Here is a 22,767-nt window from a genome sequence, read left to right on the forward strand (position 1 = left end):
GCCAATGACAACCTTGGAGTCATCCGGTATTATGTTCAAATAGGCTATTGAAATGCAAAGTCTTGAAATCACTTTCAAGCCAAGAAAGGCAGTGAAGGGTCAGGCGTTTGCCGACTTCATTATCGAAATGACAAGGCCGGTTGCTCCAGACAATCCTGATCAGGTTTGAAAAGTGTATGTAGACGGGAGCTCTACTATGAACGGATGTGGTACAGGCATAATCTGTCAGTCTCCTGAGGGGGACAAATATGAGTATGCACTACGGTTTAAGTTCAAGGCCTCAAACAACGAGGCAGAATACGAAGCCCTGTTGGCCGGTATCCATATGTGTAAGGCGGCAGGGGCAACAAAAATTAATGCCTACTCTGATTAACAGTTGATCGTAAGCTAATACCATGGTGACTATGAGGCCACCCATTCGGCTATGATCAAATATCTTCAGGCGGTTAAAGCTGAAGCTGGGACACTTGAGGAATTCCATCCGAGTCAAGTGCCCAAGTCTGAAAACAATCAGGCGGATGCACTGTCAAAATGGCATCCTTCGCCTCCTGTGATACGCATCGGTCAGTCTTCTGGAAACTTATGGAAAAACGAAGTATTACTAAAGAAGAGCCCATTGGAGTACTTGACAGAAGCTCTATTTGGATGGATGACATCCGAGCATATCTTCAAGATGGCACGTTGCCTGACTCACCATAGGAAGCGGCTGTCCTGAAGAAGCGAGCAACAAACTTCAAGATAAGAAACGGAGAACTCTTCAAGGTGGATTTCTTAAAGCCTCTATTGAAGTGTGTTACCCCAGAAAAGGGGCAGGAAGTTCTCCAGGAACTACGTGAGGTATACTGCGCCTCTCACATAGGCGGCAGATCCCTGGCTGTCAGTACCAAGAGGCAAGGTTACTTCTGGCCCACTCTTGAGTTAGACGCCATGGAGATGGTAAAAAAATGTGATAAGTGCCAAAGATTTGGCAATCTCATCCATCAGCCAGCCACCGACCTTATAGTAATTCATAGCCTAATCCCGTTTGCTAAATGGAGCATGGACATCTTGGGACTGTATACGCTTGCAACAGGCGGAAAACGGTACATTCTAGTTGCTATGGATTATTTCGCTAAATGGGTTGAGGCAGAGGCGGTCAAGAATATCAAGACCAAGGATGTCATCTCTTTCATCTGGAAGAACATCATCACCTAGTTCGGTGTACCCATGTCTATGGTTTTTGACAATGGCCCTCAGTTCGAAACGCCTCAGCTCAAAACTTGGTTAGGAGATTAAGGGATCTCACATTGCTTTGCATCAGTCGGCCGACCCCAAGCAAACGACCAACTTAAAGCCTTCAACAAACTCATCTCAGACGGCATCAAAAAGAAAATAGAAAGAGCCGGTGGTTTATGGGCTGAAGAGTTAATTCACGTCCTATGGGCCATCCGGACAACTGAAAAAGGGGCAACCAGTGAAACCCCATTTCTCATGGTATACGGTGCTGAAGCCGTCCTGCCCATCGAGCATTATGAGCCGACTCTACGAGTCATGTTATACGATGAAGAGGTAAACTGGGAGGCCATGCAGCTAGTATTGGACTCATTCCCGAAACGCAGGGGCAATGCTGCCTTGCGTCATGAGATTTACCGTCTGAGAATGACCAGAGCCTACAACAAGAAAGAACACAAACGACCCTTGAAAGTTGGGGACTTTGTGTTATGAAAAATGGAGGCAACCGGTAAGGCCAATGAGCAAGGAAAGTTGACTCCCAATTTGGAAGGTCCTTATCGGATCTATGAAGAAGTAAGAGACGACACTTACCGCCTGGAAACTCCAAACGGTAGGCAGCTGCCCATAACTTGAAATGTAGATAACTTAAAAAAGTACTATTTCTAAGAGTTGTAAATTTTTGTAAATAGAAGCCTATTAATGAAAATGTTGCCTTTTGTTTTCAATACTGTTATTTCTTTATACACATGCACAATGTTTCAAGCACCGCCTGTACAATGCACAGACGGTCAACCTTCATGTACTAAATTTAAACTAAATAGTTAAACCAATGTCCAAATGACGTAAGGCCAATGGCCGGATGATAAACTAAGTTAAAATCTTAATAAGCTGAACAGACGTTTAATAAACTGAGGCCAATGGCCGGATGATTCTTTATTTTATAAATTCGTCTGCTCCAGCATGAGTATGGCATCCGGCGATGCCCATCCGGGTGGAATCGTCGTAGAGAGTATCTCCCATCCGGGTGACAAAGTGCTCTACAAACTCATACAGACGGCAAAGATTGAACGACCTAATTGGTCAACTCATAGCCGTCAGACCAGGATAATCTAAAGAACGACTTAAGTTCATAGAAGCTGGATGTCCAAGGACATCAGCCGGTTATTGACCGAAGTTTTAACTTAGATTATTTCTTGCAATTATGCAAGTCCTCCCAATGGGATAAAAGGACAATGAGCATAATTGGAATGCAAGTTTTAACTTACATGTAACTCAATCATAATTCACCCAACTCTAAAAACCTAAAGTTTTGCTCAAATAATTTGCTTCTCCAAAGCCATCAAATGATCTAAAACCCTAAAACACTCCTCCTTAATCGATTTACTATGGCGCTACCACACATTCCTAACTAAAAATCAATACACACTACAAGCAACAACCACAAATTTTTTACACAATTAAAACCAAAAAAAAAAAAAAAATTGAATTGAATCAGTAAATCATGGTGAAAACTTACTTTGGAGCTTCTTGTCCATGTACGATGTACCTATAAAACACCAAAAAAAGAATAGAAAAATAAAATTAGCGACAAATTTTGTAGAAAAATCAAAAGAGAAATTGATTATCAAAGAGAAATTGAAATTTAACAAGAAAAAGGGGGAAATTACTGACTTCTTGAGATCTGGAGGCTGGCCTGATCTGCTCATCCTTGAAGCCTAGACAGATAAACGAAAGAGAGCAGCTGAAGGGTTGAGCACGAAAAAGATGAATGAACAGGGAAAATGTGATTGATAAACCCTAAAATTAGAAGAGGGGTTTTTCTGTTGTTTTTGATTGATGATTTGGGCTGGCTTCCCTTTCAAACCCCAGAAGTTGTGTTACTGTTAATTGTGATTAATTTGATGTTTTTCTTGATATTAAGATTAATGCTTATCTAATTATATTTAATTTGGTCAGTTGATGTAAAGATGCTATATTGAATTTGATAGTTGGGTGAAATTGGTATTTAGTAGGATCAATTCATTTGTTTTAATTGCAGAACAAAAAGGTTACAAATTTTTGCCAAAATCTGTAATATTTCGAATGATTATAGAGTTATTGTTAATATGTAATGATTTGGGAAGTTGATATAGTATGAAAGATGAAGGATAAGAGTATAGATATTGGTTTCTTTGGAAGTATTGGAATTTGATCAATGGGAAGAATGAGGTCCACTGCACATATGATTTTTTCTTCTTGCTAACGATTAAGTTTATGTATCTCAATTTAATTAGTGAACGGTGAATCTAGCCTGTTGTTTGGTTCAAAGCTGAGATGTTGTAAATGAATCTTGCAACTAAATGTGTTTGACTTTTGTTTGGTTCTCTGATATTCCTAAATTTTAGAAGCACAATGATGAAAACCTTTGATGCTTATGAATTCATGTACAAGCGCAACAGCTATATTGGAAGAGTTTCCAGACATAACCTTTGCATATGGTGTCAGTGATGAGTTCAGGTAATTTGGTTGTTGCTTTTTAGCCACCAACAGTTTGAAAAAGGAATCCAAATTTTATGAAAGACAGCCCAGGTTTGTCTTGGTCTACCCCTTGGCTTCTTATTTTGTGAACTTTGGTGCAAATTTAGTGATATAATGATGAAAATATAGGAAATCTTCAAAGGTTTTTTATAATTAAGTTGAGCTTGTTAATCCGTACAGTTGAATAGTGGCCACAATGGTATCATTTCTTAAAATTAAGCTCTTTATTAATTGAATACTACAGCTATAAGAAAAATAAAGGATGTAGGAGTTAATTTTAGCAGTAATCTTGTCTACTTTTGATCTTTATTAGTAAGTGACTCTAAGCTTCTTGGCATATATAGAAACTTGGATGTTAAACTACTCAGTAATGATTGTTTTGGATTTGGAAATCAAGGGTCTATGACGCCAATTAGTGTCATAGAATGGTTATAGTATACTTGATATTAAAATGAATTTCAGTCCATCAACTTCTTTCCTGTCAGAACTTTTGAATTATGATTAAACTAAACCTAAATTTTTGCCTTAGGAAAATGTAGGAGTGATGAAACCTTTGCAGCGTATAAGGAGGCTAAGAGTAAGGCAAAGGCAGCTGTTCGCCAAGCAAAAGAAAAGGCATATCAGGAGGTTTATGAAAAGCTTGATTCCAAGGAGGGAGAAAGGATCATTTATAAGATGGCAAAGAGAAGACAAGAGGCAAGGAAGGATATTGGCATGGTGAAGTGTGTCAAAGATAAGAACCAAATGGTCCTAGTGCAAGAGGAGGGCATCAAGGACAGGTGGAAGGGGTACTTCGATGAATTATTTAATGGAAGTAATGGAGTTGTGATAGGAGATACCTCTATGAGTGATGAAGAAATCAACATGGAGTATGTGCGAAGGATTAGGAGAGTAGAGGTGGAGATTGCACTGAGGAAGATGAAACCTAAGAAGGCGGTTGGCCCTGATGGGGTACCGATAGAGGTGTGGAGGTGTTTGGGTAAGATTGGTATTGATTGGTTAACAAACCTTTTCAACAAGATATGGACGGCTACAAGGATCCCACAAGATTGGAGGAAGAGCACCTTGGTCCCGGTTTATAAAAACAAAGGAGACGCTCAAGATTGTTCTAACTATCGAGGAATTAAGCTTATGAGCCATACTATGAAGTTGTGGGAAAGGGTGATTGAACAAAGGTTGAGGGCATGCACAAGCATTTCAGATAACCAATTTGGTTTTATGCCTGGGAGATCTACTATGGAGGCAATCCATTTGATAAGACAAATGATGGAGTTTTATAGGGTAAAGAAGAAAGATCTTCATATGGTCTTTATTGATTTAGAGAAGGCATATGACAAGGTGCCAAGAGAGATACTTTGGTGGGCAATGTTGAAGAAAGGTATCCCACGAAGGTATGTAGACCTAGTTAAGGATATGTATCGGGATGTGTCAACAAATGTGAGGACATGCGGAGGGTTGACAAAAGATTTCCCTATTACAATCGGATTGCATCAAGGGTCTGCATTAAGCCCTTTTCTTTTTGCAACGGTTCTAGACGAATTAACTAGACCAATTCAAGATGAGGTTCCATGGTGTATGCTGTTCGCAGATGATATCGTTTTGGTGGATGAGACTAAGGATGGGGTTAATGTCAAGTTGGAGCAATGGAGGCAAAGGTTGGAATCTAGAGGGTTTAAGCTAAGTCGGAGTAAGACTGAATATTTGGTATGTCGTTTTGGCACTCAGAGGGGGACAAGCAATGAAGTGGTGAGTTTGGATGGAAAGGATTTGACCATGAGTGAATGTTTTAAGTACCTAGGGTCGATCATCCAGAAGAATGGTGACATTGATCAAGACGTGACCCACAGGATTAAGTCAGGGTGGCTTAAATGGAGAGCGGCCACGGGAGTGCTATGCGACCGCAGCATTCCCTTAAAGTTGAAGGGAAAATTCTACAGGACTGCCATAAGACCAGTGTTGCTCTATGGTACAGAATGTTGGGCTTCTAAGAAAGAGCATATTAAAAAGATGGAGGTTACGGAAATGCGCATGTTAAGGTGGATGTGTGGAAACACTTTAAGAGATAGAATCAGAAATGAGGTTATTCGCAAGAAAGTAGGTGTGGCGGGCATTGTAGATAAATTAAGGGAAAATCGTCTGCGTTGGTTTGGACATGTAAGACGGAGACCCGAGGGTGCACCGGTGCGAAGAGTGGAAGAGTGGGACCATGGAGGGATTAAACGAGGAAGAGGGAGACCAAAGATGACTTGGTTGGAAGGAGTGAGGAAGGATATGAAGTGCATGGATTTACGTGAGGATGAAGTTTTGGATCGTAAGGGATGGAGGAGAAAGATTTATGTTGATGACTACACGGAATAATCAAATTTGGTTCATGTTAGCCGACCCCACTTTTGGGATTAAGGCTTTGATTGATTGATTAAACTAAACCTAATATAGAATTAAGTTAGGGATGCTCCTATGCAAACTGAGATCATCATTATGCAGTGAAGTATAGGGTCCTGATTTGATCATCATTATGCTCCTAAACTACATCCACGTTGTTACTAATGAGCATGTCTGGCTTGCATGAGTCTATATAAAGAAGCTGTAGCTTACTGGATACAGGAAGTTGTATGCTGACTCTTTGCTGCTTGTTTATATATGTAGAAGTGTCTTCTTTTGTTATAAACTGTTTTTGTAACAAAATCTTCTTATCTGGTTGGATAAATTTATGGAAATATTGAATATTGTGTGTCATACCTGATAAAGTCAGCAGAGTAAAGCAAAATAATTATGAAAGGTGCTCATGCTTTTCATGAAAATTCTCAGGAACTGAGATCGAGGCATGTTCATGGGGATATCAATCAGAGAGAAGGGTAATGGCATCAAATCTGGAGACTGGGATGTTGGTGTCGCCGCCTTAGTGGTTTATAACTGTTGTTGCAGACTCTAGCAGCTTGTCATTTTCATTTGTTTTCAATAAGTTTTTTGCTTTAGTTCTCAGTACTCCAACCTCTACTGCAGCAGCCTTGGAGGTTCTTAAACGTTGTTGCAAACTCTTAAGCAGCTTGTTATTTTCTTTTGTTGTGTACTGTTGTTCTCGATACACTAATCGAGATTTTAGTATGAGTGAATGTTTTATTGGATTGCTTATCTAAATACTTTCCTGGTTTTCATTAGCATTTGAGTATCTGGTTTGTCAATTAGATGAAAATTTGCATTACATAAAATCTGAAACATAACCAATATGTTGAGAGCTTTATAGGTCTTCACAAAAAATGAAAATTATAGCTTTACAATAGCAACTTATATAATATTTATTTTTATAATAGTGATTAATCAAAACTATTTCCTACAAATAAGATGGATTTTAATTTTTTTACAAGTTATGCTTGTCATTGACAGGTGTCACCATCCCCTGCAATCTAGACGGACAATAATGTTTTGTTTATTACTCGTAGTTTTAATCATAACCCTCTAGATGGCTTAAATTGCTGGGAAGTAGAAAGCAAAATCATAGTTTTACTAGCATGAGTTGCATCCATTTAATGATTAATCTTTATTTTACACAAATACATACCTTCTGATGATAGATTGTAGCTGCGCTCTTATGACACTATCTTCAGATGGAAATCCAACATCATCCCAATCCTGTAGTGTCTCATTTTTGCATATCATGATTGCTTGTCGCAAACAATCCTCTTCATCGTCATCCAAATTTTGATTTTCTAATCTGCTCTTTCATGACCAACGAAGGTTTAATTAGCCATTGAAACATTTTATCTCTTGGCCACTTGGTAATCGTCAAATCTGCTTCAACGGCTATAATAAGAAAAACACGAGGATTAGGGCACACTCGCCAATACTGATATAATTACAGGACGTTAGGTGTAGAGAAACATACAGACGACTAAACCAGGTGCATCTGACTTAGCAGAGGCTGACTTAGCAGAGGCAAGCAAACATTTCAAAATGCAACATGCAGGGAGTGTAGTACCCAACTTCTTGCAGTCCCCTTTCACAACTCACTCTGAGTCTTTTACATTTATCAGACCTTAATGAAGCAATTGCCTTTCACTTACCTCACATGATTTGAACAGTCAATCCAGTAACCAATAATTTTCATCAACAAAATGCAGTAAGGTATCTTGAGAAACGAATCTAGTTGAATAAGAATATCTTATTCAAAAATCAAGAACGTCTTCTAATTTATTAAAACATCTTTCCAACCAGCATTCCTAAATCAAGAATGTTTCAATGGTAGGGAGAACTAAGAGATTAGGCTCGCGCAACCAAGAATTAATTACAGGTGATAACATTATTTCTCGTAAGTACTAGTGCAGGATTGGGTGGTAGTCATGCAATTACTATAGTGGCATAGAAACTTAGTGAGGAATTACTCATGTCATCTTACCTTTATAAGCTTATATTGTTGAATTGCAGCTAGCTTTCAATATTCTCAAATGTTGTGAGATAAGCTTTGAATCACTTAGCTCTTCCTTTCCATTCTCTAAGATTTTCCTGTGACCATTATAAGTACGTACTTAACATCATCTCACAGGTTTTACAAAGAACATATTAACATTTTAAGGCATATTAGTAAGAGTATATTAGATACGCAAGGAATTAATAACATCATATATGTTGTGATTGCTTCCATGATACGGAGTATGTTATATCTTATGTTTGCTATATAAGAACTAAGACATTAAATCTTCTCCCACAAAGTTAAGATCACACACCTGAGGAACGATAATACCAGCATAGAATCCAAGAAAAACTAGACATAAATGCAGCAAGAACTGATCCAACCACGGCAATAGGCCAAAGGATAATGGCCAGACGCCCAGACCACCAAATGGAACACATACTGTCTCGAGAATAGCATTGATAAGATTATATAAAAACTGAGTCAATATAATTTACTCAAATCCATAGTTACTAAATTGAAGATAGCAAATTGAAATTCCATTACATATTGTATCTGTCAATCTGCTAGTGCAAGCACAAATTACAAAATAACTGAATGCCTTCTCATACTCTCCTCTCTGATTGTATTTACATAATTTGTCTTCTTCTACATCTATCAAAAGTGATTCTGATGGCACACACTAAATGGTGTGGGAAACCACAGTGTGTTGTGGCTGCTGCTCTGCTTGTTGCTGCTTCATTCTCTCAGTGTTCCCCTCTTGTCTTTTTCTTCTTGCATACATTAGAATCACAGGTGGCTTGGCTGGTACGGATGGCTCGGTTGGCTCCATTAAATACTACACTATACACAACAAAAAGAGCTAAAAGGTATCATAGATGTTGCTGAAAATTGAACTAATGAAAGGTATTAAGACAAAATCAGAACTCTAAAACATTTAACAACATGATACTGTAATTTCTGATGTGTAACATCTTAGGGAGCTAAATACTGATCACATGCATTCTCATAAATAAAAACTAATAATCACATATTTTTTCCGTTTTCTTTTAATTGACTCTCAAGGCACATTGTTTGAGGAAGAGATTAAACGGAAATAATCAAAATAATTTTTACACATAGTACCTACCCCCTTCCCTACATTAAAATATTATGATAAAAGCACTCGCTCACCTTCTCTAACTACCTCCTAAAAGTACGTACCTTGAGGTTGTGTAGCAAGTAAAAATAAAACAGAGGAAGTATAAAATTATTTTTAAAAAGAAAAGGGCCTCACATTATCAAATTAGACACCACACTTGGTCACAATCTTGCGAATAAAATAGGATGGATTCACATCAGGCCAAATGATCAAATCACATCCAGAATCAACATATTCGGTTGCCTGACTAGTCAACCCTCCGAAACCTAAAATTTCAACACATCTAGAAAATAGAAATGAAATAGCAAACATTAAAACATACCCTACTAAATTACACATCATAAACCATTGAATAAAAACCCTCAAATCATGAAGTTGAATAGCTGAGATAACAGAAATTTCAGACAACATTCAACATTAGCTGTGATGAATCTGATGATATAGTAAACCAGAAAATGATTACCAAAAAAAATCAAAACTGGAAACACAAAATCGAGGATGGCAACAGTTACACTTACCAATACCTCAGCACTAGGCAGACCCCAACAGTCCCTGTGCAAAATTCAGCAATGGTAGAAAGTACACACAAGAAAATATTTAAGCTTAATATGAATTAAAGAGAATAAACTTGCTGATACAAGGTGAAATTAGTAAAAATTGGCATATATTGGCAACAGATTTGCAGGGATTTTTTTATAATACCAGCATTGATACTAAAGAGGTCTATCACATGTCATACCAAGCATAGAATGCGTATTTGAGTTCCCCGCGCAGTACGCCAGCCGCAAGTAGCATTGTTCTTTGTGGGATGAGCATATGAACACATCTCATAATACCATAACCATGTTTGCAACAGCATAAATATCTGTCTGATAAACTTCCATGATCATTGTTTCACCCTTCTCCCAAGTCATTAATCTGAGAATGGAGTAAATATCTCCGCCTGCATGTTGTTGCAGCTGTCCTCCTGTAAAGCTATATACATGATCTTTTATCACAATACAACTACATCCAACAACCTTCTCCGAGGCAATCCTCTTCATGGCTTCCCTCACCCAAACTGCATCCTCCCACTGGCCCTTCATCTCATATACACGGCCTAATACCACATAAGGTAGAGATAAATGTGGCTCCAACTCCATCAATCTCACAGCTACTTTCTCTGCAAGCCTCACATCTCCATGACTTGCACAAGCATGAAGTAACAATTCCCAAATCGTTGAACTTGGTTTAAAAGGCATCAATTCAATAATTTCCATTGCATCATAGAGCCTACCATCTTGACACAACAGATCTACAAGGCAAGCATAATGCTCATTACAGGGTCTAACACCATAATATTCCTCCATTTTTGAAAATATAGCAGTTCCTTCATTAACAAAACCTCCATAGCTACACGCTCGTAAAACACCAGTTAGTGATATTTGATCGGGCAGTGGACCTCTTCTATGTAGTTCTTTGAAAGTGTCTATTGCCATAACTAATCTTCCATTAAGAGTCAAACCCATAATCATGGTATTCCAAGAAATCAGATCTGGCAAGGTCATACTCGCAAAAATTTTCATAGCACAATCGATCAACCCAAGTGTTGCATACATATGAATGAGTGAGCTACAAACAACACAATCAATCTCAAAACCTATTTTAACCACCAAAGAATGGATGTGAGTTCCTTGCACCACTTTCATACCACTAATGGAGGACAAAATACTGCTAAGGGTGAACTCTGTAGGCCTTATATCCTCCTTCAGCATGACCATGAGGAGTTGGATAGCACTCTCACTTATGTCATGAGATGTATAGCCTGATATCATGGAATTGCAATCTGCAGAATTGTGTCTGTCAAGCTCTTTGAAGAGTTGAACTGAATGCTCCAATCTGTTGCATTTCGAGAACAGGTCAATAATGGCACTTGAGATAATGGAATTGCTAAGAAAGCCAACCTTGATACAGAGAGCAAAAATCTGCTTACCCCTTTCTAAGTTTCGCAAATTCGTACAGCAAGTGATTACTGCAGAACATGTAAACTCATCAGGTGGAAACCCCAAGTATCTCATTGAAGAAAACTGATTAAGTGCTAATTCCCCAAATCCAGCTTTACAACAACCCACAATTAACGAATTCCAAGATATCAAATCCAAATGTTCCATACTAAAAAAAACACCAACAGCATAGTCAATTAGGCCAATCTTGCCATACATATCAATTAAAGAATTCCCTAGAACCAAGTTTGACCTGATTAAACCACTTCTAATCATCTTACCATGAAGCTCCTTGCCCAAGATGGCATCAAACACCAATGATGCGACAATTGAGTAAGTATACCCACTTGGCTTCACTCCCATATATTGCATTTCTCGGAATTTTTCCCACACACAATCACTATGTCCACATGAGGCATACCATGAAATCATAGTATTCCAACTAACAACATCTTGTTCAGGTATCCTCTCAAACAAGGACTGAGCCATCTCACTGTGGCCACAATTCAACAACCCCTTCAAGCAAATATTCCAAGATATAGTATTCTTCCTTGATATGTCACCAAATGCTTTAAGGATGTCATCAACAAATTGACACCGGGTATAAAGTTCAAGGCAGCGATTACCTAAAAATGTGTGACGATTAAATCCAACTTTTATTAACTGTCCATGGACCACTTTGGTTAAATTCAGTGACTTTGATGGGTGACAATGGTCGAGTAAGCGAGAGAAAAAGGTTAGTGTCCTGGGACTGGTATGTATCTGCTTTACCAAAGGGTACATACAAAACCCTCTCTTCAATTATAAATAACCATAGGGTCACTACATTTTTCTATATAGGCCCCTTGTACATGGACAAGCAGTTTTTGAGATGCCGTTACCAGAATAGAAACTAGCTGCAATCATCAACCACGTCACTTTCGGTGCTGTACACACAGAAACAACATTCCATAAGATTATCAATGTCAAATAATTTAAAGTTAAAGAATCGATTCTTTTCAAGATAAATAAAAAAAAAAAGAGGCATCAGGAAAAATTAAAATATAAATCATATTGCAGCAAAATTTCTTAAAAACAGCAAAAAGATTGACCTTTCATAAAACAGAGAAAAAGCTTAATGACCAACATTTCTTGGACTTGGAAACTCATAAAAAATATGAATCCCTGTCAAAAAGCCAAGCATAGCTACTGTACGAAAATTCTCATAATATTGGTCCCAAATGAAGAGTTGGGAGTGTCAATAATGAGGTAAAATAAAGAGTTTGGGCAGCATAGTTCATGACTTACATTAACCTTCGGTACAACAATTTCTACTATAATTAGATAAACTCATGGTCATCAATGAAACATATACCGTTCCATTACAATGGCACGTATTCCGTTAACATGGGGTTTAAATGAGTTAAGAAACAAGAAAATTGAGTCAAATATATTTACACCAGCCCCTTCCAGGGGCACCAACGGCTACACAATCTATGCACCCAGCACACCCATCTTCACCAAAACCCCACCAAGCCAGCACCCTTAATATACCATACTCCGAACAACGGCAGGAGAGGCGGCCGCCCTAGGCCCAGTGACAAAATGTCCAATATCATATTCCATTCTAGCATTAAAGATTTAAAGGGTTCCACACAACACATCAGCAACCAAACTTGATTCAATTATCAAAATTAAGCTAAAAAATCGCATGATTTTAGGTAGAAAAAGGTCCAATTTCATAGTTCCATCCTAATATTATAGGCAAATTTTCTTCTCTGACAACAAATTTGGTCGTTATGATCTTCCATAAGCTTAGTAATTACTTATAACCAATAGTTCAATAATCGACTTCAAATAGACTATAGAGACAATATATAAAATGAAAGATGAACCCTAAATTGTGAAATTAACATTCAATGAATACAAAAGGAAATAAGAGTTTACCTCAGAAGCTGCTTCAATGGAGGATAGAGATTTCAGAAGTCGCCAAGTGGAGTGTGCTTCAAGAGAGAGCGGGAAAATGAGGACAGATAGGTCTACGGTTCATCAGTTTTTGTTTACTCGTATTCCTCCTATTCTCGGGAGTTTTATCGTTTTCGCATGAAATAAGGTATAGACTCAATTGGTAAGCAACTTAGGGTCTATTCTAATTGACTTAATTGAGTTGAACTGAATTAAATTAAACTGAATATTTTATGATAGACGGAAATTAAGAATTGAACTGAAGTGAACTGAAAATAATTTGAAGAGAACATACCCTTAATATCGCTTAAGAGAGGTTTCAAGTTCAAGCTTTACCGAATGCAGAAAACTCTTGTATCTGGATGTAGACTGTAGTTAGAATTAAGTTCGGGTGTAGAATGTCAGTCAAAATATAAATAAAACTATTAGGACGGCTAATGTGCGTGCAAGTGACACGTGTGCATAATGGATCCTATTAATAGATTCCATCCAAAAAATCTGTTAGGAGGTGGTGAAATAGTAAAATCCAATTTTTGGGTTTTTTTTTGGTGTTATTATAATAATAAAACTGAAATTTTGTGGCGTTATAATTCAATTTGAGACATTTTGGTGTTATTTTGCAAAATATCCTTTATACAAATAATTAATATTTAGCAAATATTTTTTTTCAACTCATTTACATGAAACAAGCAATTTTCTCTTTTCCAATAGTTAATTGATCCTTGAGGGATATGTTGTTTCATATTTGATTTCCATTCCATTTTCCATTTTAAGGATCAAGGAATGGACGGACGATTTGTCCCTCCATCTCCCCTATAGGTAAGTGAGTACGTTGCTCACTCCACCCTTTCTGTGATAGGAGAGGCACATTCCATATCTTATCGTATTAAAAATAATAATAAAATCTTTGATTTCCATTTTAAAAACTTTTGTACCCTAAACACAATTTCATAATTTAAGATATTGTTTGAATATCTTTATTTTATTATTATTTTTTAAAAAAAAAAATCATGAAATGGCAAAATTACCCTCGGAGAGTGGAGTGAGAGTGGTAAACAACAACCATAAGTCAGCCCATCTCCAGAACCTTCTACAAAGTCCTTAATTCTCAAAGCCCTTGAACCCTACTAAAACCCTTGAACCCCATTTTCATTTCTTCCTCTTTCTATCCAAACTTTCATTTCAACAACTCTTTCACTCATCTGAAAATTTGAAATTCATTGATTTTCCCAGTGAAAAATGCACCGTATTTCACGACGATCAGTCGCTACTATCCTCCGTCACGGTGGTTTCCATCATCGGAATGCCGTCGCAGCTTCTTCAACTTGTCCTCTAATCATTTATGTAAGTTTTGCTTCAATTTTTCGTCATTTTGTTCATTTTTTAATCATTACTTGTGATTATTGCTTATTTATTGAATTGAATGTTTGTTGATTGTTGCAAAATGTGTAAATTTGAAGTATTTGTGATTCTGCCAATTGAAAATTTTTAATTGTATTTTTTTTCGCAAGTTTTAGGAAAAAATGAATTTCTGAAGCTAAGGATAGTGAATATAGTGTATGATTTGTTGATTTGCATTATCTTGGAACTATATATGAACTGTGCTCTACTATATGATGTGCTGATATGAAATTACATTCCTCAAAGGAGAATGAGGTGAAATCGGAACGTAGACAGTACTCGTCGTTGCTTTCGAGTAAATTCGATGCTCCTGGCTCGCATTTTAGTGGCATAGGCCGTCGCTATGAGTCCACGGCTGCAGCCTCTGACTCGTCTGCTGCTGGTGGTGCTCCTGCTGAGAAATACGAGTATCAAGCGGAGGTTAGCAGACTCATGGATCTTATTGTGAATAGCCTTTACAGTAACAAAGAGATTTTTTTGAGAGAGCTGATCAGGTGATTATCTTTGTACATTATTTATGGATTTTTTTTGTTTGTATTATTGGAAAATTGAATTAGAAGTAACGGACTGTGGTCATTCTTTTGCTGGACAATTCGTTGAATGTATGCTAGAGTAACTATGAAACTGTTGTACGGTATATAAATATAGTTTCTGAAAATCTTTGTGGAAATTCGAGATATCATTGATTTTGGTCATTCGTTTGCTTGACAATTCATCGAATATGTGCTAGGAATAACTAAGAAGCTGTTGAATTCAAAAAATATTTTCTGAAAATCTTTTGGGGGAAATTGGAGTATAATTAATGGAATTAGGTTATTCGTTCGCTTGACAATTCATTGAATATGTGCTACAGTAACTAGGAGGCTCTTGTATTTCTTTCCTCCCAAAAGGAGTGTTTGTAATGGTTTGACAATAGACAAAAATACGCCAACTGTTCGGTTGTAAATGTGTAGTCAATTGCGTGTGTAATAGAATTTATTTGTATCTTGTAGGATTTCTCTGTAATTTAGATCTAATGACATATTTGTATATATTTTTTTGTTCATCAGCAATGCAAGTGATGCTTTAGACAAGCTTCGGTTTCTTAGTGTTACTCAACCAGAGTTATCAAAGGACGTTGCAGAGCTTGATATTCGTGTCCAAGCTGACAAAGATAATGGGATCATCACAATAACGTATGGTTAACTGGAAGGACTCATTATTATTAATTTCTAAATGCATTGTCCTACCAATTTCTTTCTAATCTTCGTTTTATTGCTTTTTCCACAGTGATACTGGAATTGGCATGACACGCGAAGAACTTGTAGATTGTCTTGGAACTATTGCACAAAGTGGAACAGCTAAATTTCTTAAGGCATTGAAGGTTAGGATATGTGCTAAGCTTTCACTCATGCTCTGGTTTTCACTCTTAGAGTAGTATAATATATTTATTTAAGTTTTCTTATTTGGCAGGATAGTAAAGAATCTGGAGCAGACAACAATCTTATCGGTCAATTTGGAGTTGGGTTTTATTCAGCATTTTTAGTGTCTGACAAGGTAGAATATGAATTCCTACTGAAAAACCACTTCGTACTGTGGCTTTTTGCTTGCTGGATCTTTTGTGGTTCACTAACTCTTTATTTGTGCATGCATTAACTCTCTATTAATGCAAATAGGTGGTTGTTGCAACAAAGAGTCCCAAGTCTGACAAACAATATGTGTGGGAGGGGGAAGCTAATGCCAGTACCTATATGATTAGAGAGGAGACAGATCCAGAGAAGCTGTTACCTAGAGGAACCCGCATAACACTTTATCTGAAGGTGAATTGTGGAACTGTTACTGAACTTTATCATGTTCATTCCAATATCTTCTCACTAATAGCCATTCTTTTGATGTATATATATTACTGTTAGGGTGATGCCAAAAATTTTGCTCATCCAGAGAGAATCCAGAAACTTCTTAAGAATTACTCACAATTTGTTTCCTTTCCGATATACACATGGGAAGAGAAGGGAACTGTAAAGGAGGTAATGAGACTTCATTATTCTGCCAGCTGTTATTTGAAATTATTGCTACTTGCATTGGTTCCTGCTGTAGGAACATTAGGTTTTGTTTTCAGCACATTAGGATGCCTTTTGAACTAGCTTTAATATATTTCAGGTTGAGGTGGATGAGGATCCTGCTGAAGCTAAAAAAGATGGTGTAGAAGAGCAAACTGAGGTATATTTCTTGGTTCATTTGTGATTGTTGATCTATGAATTATGTTTGCATGTGAACAACATATTTTATCCCTTTTTCTGGTAACCGTCAATATTTAACTATTACTCTTATACTATGCTTTTCCAGAAGAAGAAGACCAAAAAGGTGGTTGAGAAACACTGGGATTGGGAGCTCATGAACGAGACTCAACCAATATGGGTGAGCATTTGTTGTTTTTTATTCTTTGTTATAGCAATGAAAGTTTTTTATTTATTGGCTGATCATGCTCAACTCTTAATTATAAATGTAGCTCCGGAATCCAAAGGAAGTTACTACTGAAGAGTACAATGAGTTTTACCGAAAGACCTTTGACGACTATTTAGATCCTCTAGCATCATCACACTTCACAACAGAGGTATACTCTCGGAAGCTAAAGAGCTGCATGTATACTATTCTGTATTTATTTTATTTCTGTATGGGTTTTTTACTTTACTTTTAGGTTTTTGAACTTATTCAGTGTAAGTCTCATTTATGAGGTCTCTAATTTTTGTTTGGTTGTAGGGTGAAGTCGAATTCAGATCTGTCTTGTATGTTCCATCAGTATCGCCTCATGGAAATGATGATTTAATTAATAGTAAGACCAAAAATATAAAGCTCTATGTCAAAAGAGTCTTCATTTCAGATGACTTTGATGGAGAATTGGTAAGCTTTATGCTAGAATAATGTGTCTAGTTTATCAAATATGCTTTGTGATGAGTCTTATTATGTCCTTGTCACCTCTTGGTAGTTTCCTCGATATATGAGCTTTATAAAAGGTGTTGTGGATTCAAGTGACCTTCCTCTTAACGTCTCTCGTGAGATTCTCCAAGAAAGCCGAATTGTAAGGGTTTCTGTCTTTGTTTTTTAATTTTTTAAAAATAAAACTATAATTTACTCCACTATTATTGAAGATTTTAATAATATTTTTTCAATCTATTTTTCATTGATTAAAGGTGAGAATTATGCGGAAACGATTGCTTAAGAAGGCCTTTGACATGATCCTTGGCATATCAATGAGTGAGAACAAAGATGTAAGTAAACAAAGATGAATTTAATTATGTTTTTGTTTTCTTTTCTGACTAATCATCTCTGACACTGGTCCATGTACTAGCCACTAGGTGCATATTTAACATACAATGATATCAATTTGTTAGACTGAACAACAATTCCTTGTCATGTAATACCTTTTTCCAATTTCTTAAAATGATTTATGCCTTCTATCACTTCTTTGTTGTAGGATTATGAGAAGTTCTGGGAGAACTTTGGCAAACACCTGAAATTGGGTTGCATCGAAGATCGTGATAATCACAAACGTATTGCACCTCTGCTACGATTCTTCTCCTCTCAAAGTGAACAAGAGATGATAAGCTTAGATGAATATGTAGAAAACATGAAGCCTGACCAGAAGGATATCTACTACATTGCTTCTGACAGTGTAACAAGTGCCAAAGATACACCTTTCCTTGAAAAGCTTTTGGAGAAGGATCTCGAGGTAGAAATCCCTCTTAACTTATTCAGCTTTCAGTTCCTTCCTTGTAGTGGTTGCTATTTGTTTTATTGGCATACTGGTATGGTTTACGTCAATGTAAACTGATCGTCTGTTTACACTTAACAGGTACTGTTCTTAGTTGAACCTATTGATGAGGTTGCCATCCAGAATTTAAAGGCATACAAGGAGAAGAACTTTGTGGACATCAGCAAGGAAGGCTTAGACTTAGGTATGAACATTGGTGACTCTCTCTCTCTCTCTCTCTCTCTCTCTCTCTCTCTCTCTCTCTCTCTCTCTCCGGCAGTTATTAGGGTTTTTTTGCCTAATATTGTGGAATCTGATTAAGAGTTGCATTTGGTAAACAAAATTTATATAGAATTGCAATTTTGACATTGTTGCAGGAGGGGAAAATGCGGAGAAAGAAACAGAGGTGAAACAAGAATTTGGAAAAACTTGTGACTGGATTAAGAAGCGACTGGGTGATAAAGTTGCTAGTGTCCAAGTTTCTAATCGTTTGAGCTCTTCACCATGTGCTCTTGCATCTGGTAAATTCGGTTTTTCAGCTAATATGGAAAGGTTGGTGTTTTTTCTTTTGGGGCATTGCTTTTCATTTTAATATCTTATTACCTATCAGTGCAAGATGAACAATGATATTGGCCTTTGCAGGTTGATGAAGGCACAAAATTCTAGCGGTTCAAGTCCTCTTGAATTCATGAAAAGTAGAAGGGTGCTTGAGATTAATCCTGACCATCTGATTATCAAAACTTTGCATGTACGTAAATTTGGTGAATAGTTATGTGTTCTGACTGTATGTAGTGTGTATCTACTAGTGTTTAAGATTGATCGTTTCTTTTGCTATACAGTCTGCGTACAAGAGTGGTTCAGAGGATGAAGAAGTTCTTAGAGCTGTTGATCTATTATATGATTCAGCACTAATCTCCAGTGGTTTCACTGTAAGTTTACTTGGATTCTTGTCTGGATGCATGTTTTTATTTTGGGCATTTTGTCGTGTTTGTGGATTTTCTTTTGGGTAAATTTAATGGATATTGTCAAACTCTCATCTTTTCTATCTCAAGTAATTATAAAAAACGTACTTGTAATTAAAACCTGCCTTTTTGATTCAGAAAGTTTTTATTTTTATTTTTTATATCAGAGATTCGGAGTTCTTCAACAAGGCTCGGTTTATTCTTGTGTCTTGCGAGTGTGAACCCCATATAAGTGTTGCATGCATGTACATTAGTTTTTACTTTGTACAGTCCTTGTGATTACTATAGGATTGTAATTTCATAACAGAGGTGATTATTCTGAAGACATTTTTCTGCGTAGCCTACTAGCCTCCCCATGAGAACTTACTAGTTTCATCATGTAGTCTTGTGCTGTCTGCAAGAGTTAATTTGTACAATATTTTTATTTTTATTTATATTATATAGTTTCTTGAGGGCATGTTTTTGTGCAGCCTGAAAACCCTGCAGAAGTTAGTGGAAGACTATATGATTTGTTGGGCGCAAGTTTATCAGAAAAATGGGGTTCATCACTTGATGCTCAGCAGCCACAGAATCCTGAGATAGTTGAAGCTGAGGTAGTTGAGCCAGTTGAAGCTGGTAATCAGAAATGAAGAGGACCAGACAGTTCGTAAAACTCTCTTATCGAAAGAACATATTGAATTAGAAAATTGTCACTACACTGAAGCTATGCTTGCAATTGCGTAGATGATAGCTGGACAATTTTGAGTGTTATGAGATTATGACTAACTTGAAAGATCTCAATTATAATATCGAAGTGTCTTCCTACATACATACTGATCTAATCGTATGTGAAATTTGTATTTTTTGCTACTTTTCATCATAAAAATATAAGCGATTTGTTCGGTTGTTAGTTCTAAAATTGGATGATAAATGCATCTGATCATAGAAAAAATTAAGCTATTAACAAGTTTTATGTCTACACTACAATATATCTGGGCTCTCTCATCGAGAATAGAAGCAAACACCTAAGGTAGGAGATATGGACTACAGAAGTACAGATATGGAATCTATCAAGTGGGACTAAATGTCACCAATCATAGAAACAGATTGATTGTCTCTTAGATTTCTAATGTTATCTCTCTCAGATTTTACAGATGAGAAATACACAAAATACTCTCATTCTGAATAACTAAACAACTTATCTGGGTAGGAGTAACCCTAAGGGGTATTATATAGAGAACTCTCCAAAACATAAACTAAATTTGAGCCAAAGCCCAATCAATAACCGCATGGACCAAAATCACACGACCGTGTACCTTGAACCCATACGACCGTGTGACATGTCTTGTAGTAGCGGAACTACACGACCATGTACCATGAACCACATGGCCGTGTATATTGAAGAGTACATAACACTGACTACACGATCGTGTAAAATGGACTATATGATCGTGTACCTACTTGATCACCGATTCGAGACATATTCCTAACATAAGATTAGATAGGTTCAAACAAAATAAGTTTAGATTAGAAGTATTTCTTTTGGTCCAATATTCTTCGCTAGTTATATAGATGTTACAATGATTAGAGTAGAGCTTGTTATTTCAAATTCCTATGGAGAATGTCTAGAAATGACTATAAGTTTGTCCAATTGGATGTCATGCAATATAATCTACATACCTAACATACAGTATACTTCATTTTTCACGTTGTGTGATAGAATGGTGACAACGTATATCCTCACAATTTTACAAATCAAAGCTTGGTGGAGTCGGTGAAGAACTCACCTTGTGACTTTGAGGTCACGAGTTCGAGCCCCATCAACTACAAAATGCTTGGGAGTAGGGGGATTCCCTTACCTCTCCCATCTACTCTCAAGCGATGACCTGCAGAGTTGGACTGGCTAAACCTGTGAGAGGTGTCGGTTCAGTAGGGTCCTTCTTCTTACTTTATATATATATATATATATATATATATATATATATATATATATATATATATATATATATATATATATATATATATATATATATATATATAGCTGTCAAAAACTGACCAAACCCGAAATACCGACCCTAACCCGATTATTAACCGACTCGTCTGAACCCGAAAAAATGGTGACCCGAACCCGACCTGAAACCAATCCTAGACCTGAGTTAACCAGAGAATTTGAGACCCGAACCCGAACATGAACCAACCTAGAGACGACCCGAACCGAATGTAACCCGTAAATTATTGACCTGAACCGAACCCGACCGAACCGAAATTGACCCAAACCCGTTTTAACCCGTCAAAACCCGAATTCAACCCGACTTGTTACTAACCCGACTGGAATTCAACTCGACCTGTTCCTAACCCGACCCGAATTTAACCCGACCTGTTACTAACCCGACTCGAATTTCAACCCAACCTGTTACAAACCCGACCCAAAATCAACCCGACTTGTTATTAACCCGACCCAAATTCAACCCGACTTGTTATTGACCCGACTTGTTACTGATATTGGAACATGTTTTGATATGTATAGGTCGTTATCTCATGTTGGTATTGGAACAGAAATTGAATCCTAAATCTATTCCTTCAATATTTCACTTTGAATTTTAAGAGGTTAGTTTCACAACATGTTTTCGGGACGAAACAATTGAGAAATGTGACATATGGTTTACTATGAAATTAAAATTCAAGATGGGCAATGTGCCATATGAAATGTGGCTTAAATATTACTCCATCTTTTTTTTTAATTGCAACAATTCTTATCTACGGGCATTTTTCTAATTGCAACATTTTTTTTAAATGGAAATATCATATACGAAGCACTATCTTAAAAATTGGTTAAGTCCAAACATTGCTATAAAAGCAATCTTATGCTGGACCAAATAAAAATCTGTAAAATAATTTTGTTTTCTCATTAAATAGAAATCAAATAATACTCTACAGTCTACATTGCTAGATTAAATTTAGGGGTGACATACTAAGAAACTTTAACCATATTTTATGATTTCTATAAAAGAAAATACATTACTCCATATTATGTAAATCCTTGCTCGATTTATTTTGACGTGCTTTTAAAATAATCAACTATTCATAAAAAAGCTAGAGTAGAACAAAAAAGAATTAGGAATACTCTCCACCCAAGAACTCGGACGCTTGCCAACAACCCTAAATTTGAAAAAGAAATGGCTATAGAAATCAAGATATACTGAAATAACTAAAATTGAAAAGAAATGGCTATAGAAATCAAGAAACACTGAAATTACTAAAATTAAACAAACTTTCTTAAGTATTGTTTTACTAAAAATAAATCCAAAATCTGACAATGCTTAAAGACCTGAGGTTAGGGGAGTGAGTGTAGGAAAGGAGACTAGTCCTTTATTTTCCGTTAAGAATTTCGTTATTTGCCTCAGACCTTTAAGAATTGAAAAGGAAAGTGACTTACGAAAAATTCGAAAATGAACAGAAGGTAATCAGAAAATGTGCAGAAGGTAAGCATC

General features: G+C 36.7%; 1 protein-coding gene and 1 pseudogene across 4 annotated transcripts; one reads left to right on the top strand and one right to left on the bottom strand.

The window, feature by feature from the left end:
- Positions 1-8,744: 8,744 nt before the first annotated feature.
- Positions 8,745-13,298, bottom strand: LOC145587441 (pentatricopeptide repeat-containing protein At1g43980, mitochondrial pseudogene; annotated as a pseudogene). Of its 2 annotated transcripts, none has more exons than XR_014101267.1 (3): positions 13,187-13,298; positions 10,018-12,186; positions 8,745-8,980 (listed from the first exon to the last, which is right to left on the bottom strand). The product of XR_014101267.1 is annotated as a pentatricopeptide repeat-containing protein At1g43980, mitochondrial pseudogene, transcript variant X2 (transcript). The 2 variants fall into 2 exon arrangements; XR_014101266.1 differs by having other exon boundaries at positions 9,797-12,186.
- Positions 13,299-14,326: 1,028 nt separating this feature from the next.
- On the top strand, positions 14,327-20,195 carry LOC145587443 (heat shock protein 90-6, mitochondrial-like). 2 transcript variants are annotated; one of them, XM_081644174.1, is made up of 19 exons: positions 14,327-14,548; positions 14,852-15,099; positions 15,655-15,780; positions 15,875-15,968; positions 16,058-16,141; positions 16,261-16,404; positions 16,498-16,611; positions 16,745-16,804; positions 16,931-17,002; positions 17,094-17,198; positions 17,345-17,485; positions 17,571-17,663; positions 17,776-17,853; positions 18,060-18,314; positions 18,438-18,540; positions 18,713-18,887; positions 18,978-19,083; positions 19,175-19,264; positions 19,768-20,195. In XM_081644174.1, exons 1-19 carry the CDS (start codon positions 14,444-14,446, stop codon positions 19,924-19,926), a joined length of 2,352 nt encoding a protein of 783 aa, XP_081500300.1. In that variant the 5' UTR covers positions 14,327-14,443; the 3' UTR covers positions 19,927-20,195. The 2 variants fall into 2 exon arrangements, with proteins under 2 accessions (XP_081500300.1, XP_081500301.1); XM_081644175.1 differs by having other exon boundaries at positions 14,855-15,099.
- The last annotated feature ends 2,572 nt before the right edge of the window (positions 20,196-22,767 follow it).

The sequence above is a fragment of the Chenopodium album genome, chromosome 17 (assembly GCF_948465745.1).
Source record: "Chenopodium album chromosome 17, dcCheAlbu1.1, whole genome shotgun sequence".
NCBI lineage: Eukaryota > Viridiplantae > Streptophyta > Magnoliopsida > Caryophyllales > Amaranthaceae > Chenopodium > Chenopodium album.